This window comes from Cebus imitator, unplaced genomic scaffold (genome assembly GCF_001604975.1).
Source record: "Cebus imitator isolate Cc_AM_T3 unplaced genomic scaffold, Cebus_imitator-1.0 Scaffold79, whole genome shotgun sequence".
NCBI lineage: Eukaryota > Metazoa > Chordata > Mammalia > Primates > Cebidae > Cebus > Cebus imitator.
This window is the reverse complement of record NW_016107394.1, coordinates 678,339-680,919: the sequence shown is the minus strand read 5'-3', so window position 1 is coordinate 680,919 and position 2,581 is coordinate 678,339. Positions and strand designations below refer to the sequence as shown.

Genomic DNA, 2,581 nt, shown 5'->3' with positions numbered 1-2,581 from the left:
ACCCTTCCCTGGCAATTCTGATTCTCTGGGTCTCGAGTAGGACCTGGAGGGATGGTGTTTTCAATTTCTTTAGATGATTCTATCAGGAAAATTTGAGAAATGGTATTCAGGCCTCAAAACAAAACCTCTCTTGAAATCTCATTCCAGACTGAGCCCCTGCTCCCTATCTTAAATTAGATTATAGTAGGTCTTAAAGGAAGCTATAAACGGAGCCTCTAACTCTGAACCCAGACCCACCCTAATCCCACCATACACCAGAAGAGCTGGTCAGTGTGGACCATTTGGAGCAACCCTACAAGTCTACTCTGATGGGAAGAAGCTAAGAGCAGTACCCTGGGCAGCAACATCAGCTCTGAAGAAGCAGGACTGTCTTACATGTTTTATGAGTGGGTCTTCACATGCTGAGATTCATAGGGCAGTAATAGAATCTGCTTGTGCAGCACTGGGGCCTTGGAGGGCCAGGGTAAGGCTCAAGGTGTTCGGGAAGTTTATATAAGGAGAATCAGAGCAGAGAAACTAGGGTTCAGAATTACTAGGGGGCTTAGTCCTGTTTGTTACTGTCACCACTCCAATGCCTTTTCCTCATTAGTCCTTTGTCTCCTCTGAGCCACAACTGAATGATGTTTCTACTTTTTCCTTTCCTAGATCCTGGATTTGGGATGCAGAAGCCCCAGCTCTTGGTCCCTGTCATAGCCACTTCGAATGGAACTCTGGTCCACCCAGCATACTTCCTTCTGGTGGGTATCCCTGGCCTGGGGCCTACCATACACTTTTGGCTGGCTTTCCCACTGTGTTTTATGTATGCCTTGGCCACCTTGGGCAACCTGACCATTGTCCTCATCATTCGCATGGAGAGGCGTCTGCATGAGCCCATGTACCTCTTCCTGGCCATGCTTTCCACCATTGACATAGTCCTCTCCTCTATCACCATGCCCAAGATGGCCAGCCTTTTCCTGATGGGCATCCAGGAGATTGAGTTCAACGTTTGCCTGACCCAGATGTTCTTTATCCATGCCCTGTCAGCCATGGAGTCAGCTGTCCTGCTGGCCATGGCTTTTGACCGCTTTGTGGCCATTTGCCACCCATTGCGCCATGCTTCTGTGCTGACAAGGCCTACTGTGGCCAAGATCGGACTAGTTGCCCTGACCAGGGGGTTTGTATTCTTCTTCCCACTGCCCTTCATCCTGAAGCGGTTGTCCTACTGCCGAACACATACTGTCACACATTCCTTCTGTCTGCACCAAGATATTATGAAGCTGTCCTGTACTGACACCAGGGTCAATGTAGTTTACGGACTCTTCATCATCCTCTCAGTCATGGGTGTGGACTCCCTCTTCATTGGCTTCTCATACATCCTCATCCTGTGGGCTGTTTTGGAGCTATCCTCTTGGGGGCCAGCACTCAAGGCTTTCAACACCTGCATCTCCCACCTCTGTGCTGTTCTGGTCTTCTATGTACCACTTATTGGGCTCTCAGTGGTGCATAGGCTGGGTGGTCCCACCTCCCTGCTCCATGTGGTTATGGCTAATACCTACCTGCTGCTACCGCCCGTAGTGAACCCCCTTGTCTATGGAGCCAAGACCAAAGAGATCCATTCAAGGGTCCTCCGTATGTTCTCACAAGGTAGCAAGTGAGACACTCTAGTGTTCTCAATACTAGAGAAGGTGGGACTATTAGGATCCTATTGAATGCCTTGGTGATTAAAGTATCAAGCTTATTGTGCTGTCTTCTTCCAGCAATTTAAATAGACCATGTATTCTGTCTCCAGGAATGTGTCAGTACTGAACTTATGTCCTTGTCTGGACATTCTGGAGAATGATTGCCCTCGTCCCTATGCTATGATGGTCTTGGCTTCTCCTTCTTTCTCAGCTAGAAAATACATTTAGTTTTGACATGGGGAGGCTATAAAGATCATACCTCATGATTCATTCCAGAGTTGAAGTATGATTTTAATGTTCTTGCCCCCATGTACCCATGTTGATGAATTTGTGTTGACTGTAAAAGTGATTGCAAATACCTTAAAATGGTTACCCAGTCATAATTAGGGGTTTTGAAGGTATTTGGGGGATAGTAATTAGAGAGACAGTAACAAGACAAGAAGCAGCTCACATGCAATGTTTAAGTTTCTGTATGCAGGAGGGTGTATTGGCAGATTTGTGAAATCTGCCATGTGCATCTGTGTAGCTCTGTAAGACTATTTGTCCATAAGAGTGCCATGTATTCTGGTTGTGGGTGTGTTTATGTGGACACGTGCTTTTCAGTTTGTGTGTATGTGAGTGAGAGAGTGCACACATGGACACATGGAATACGTGTGGGCTGTGTCCTGGTGACTGTGGTAGCTATGTCATGGCATGTATATTTCATAAGTCATGTCTCTGATTGCACATTTATTGTATTTCTGTGGTGTCTGTTAGTTGGTATATGATATTTGTCTACATGAGAATGCTGGTGTCTGTACCTGTATGGTGGGCAGTACCTTTATGTGTATCTGGTAAGAATACATACTGTCACACACTCCTTCTGTCTGCACCAAGATATGAAGCTGTCCTGTACTGACACCAGGGTCAATGCAGTTTACAGA

The 2,581-nt window shown here is 46.5% G+C and overlaps 1 protein-coding gene across 1 annotated transcript; it reads left to right on the top strand.

Moving 5' to 3' along the window:
- Positions 1-596: 596 nt before the first annotated feature.
- On the top strand, positions 597-1,693 carry LOC108307465 (olfactory receptor 51D1). The gene has a single exon (XM_017532829.1). It carries the CDS (start codon positions 618-620, stop codon positions 1,632-1,634), a length of 1,017 nt encoding a protein of 338 aa, XP_017388318.1. The 5' UTR covers positions 597-617; the 3' UTR covers positions 1,635-1,693.
- Positions 1,694-2,581: the final 888 nt, after the last annotated feature.

Bases quoted from the DNA above. Each gene is read 5' to 3' on its own strand.
- LOC108307465 (XM_017532829.1), top strand. From the start codon at position 618: ATGATGTTTCTACTTTTTCCTTTCCTAGATCCTGGATTTGGGATGCAG.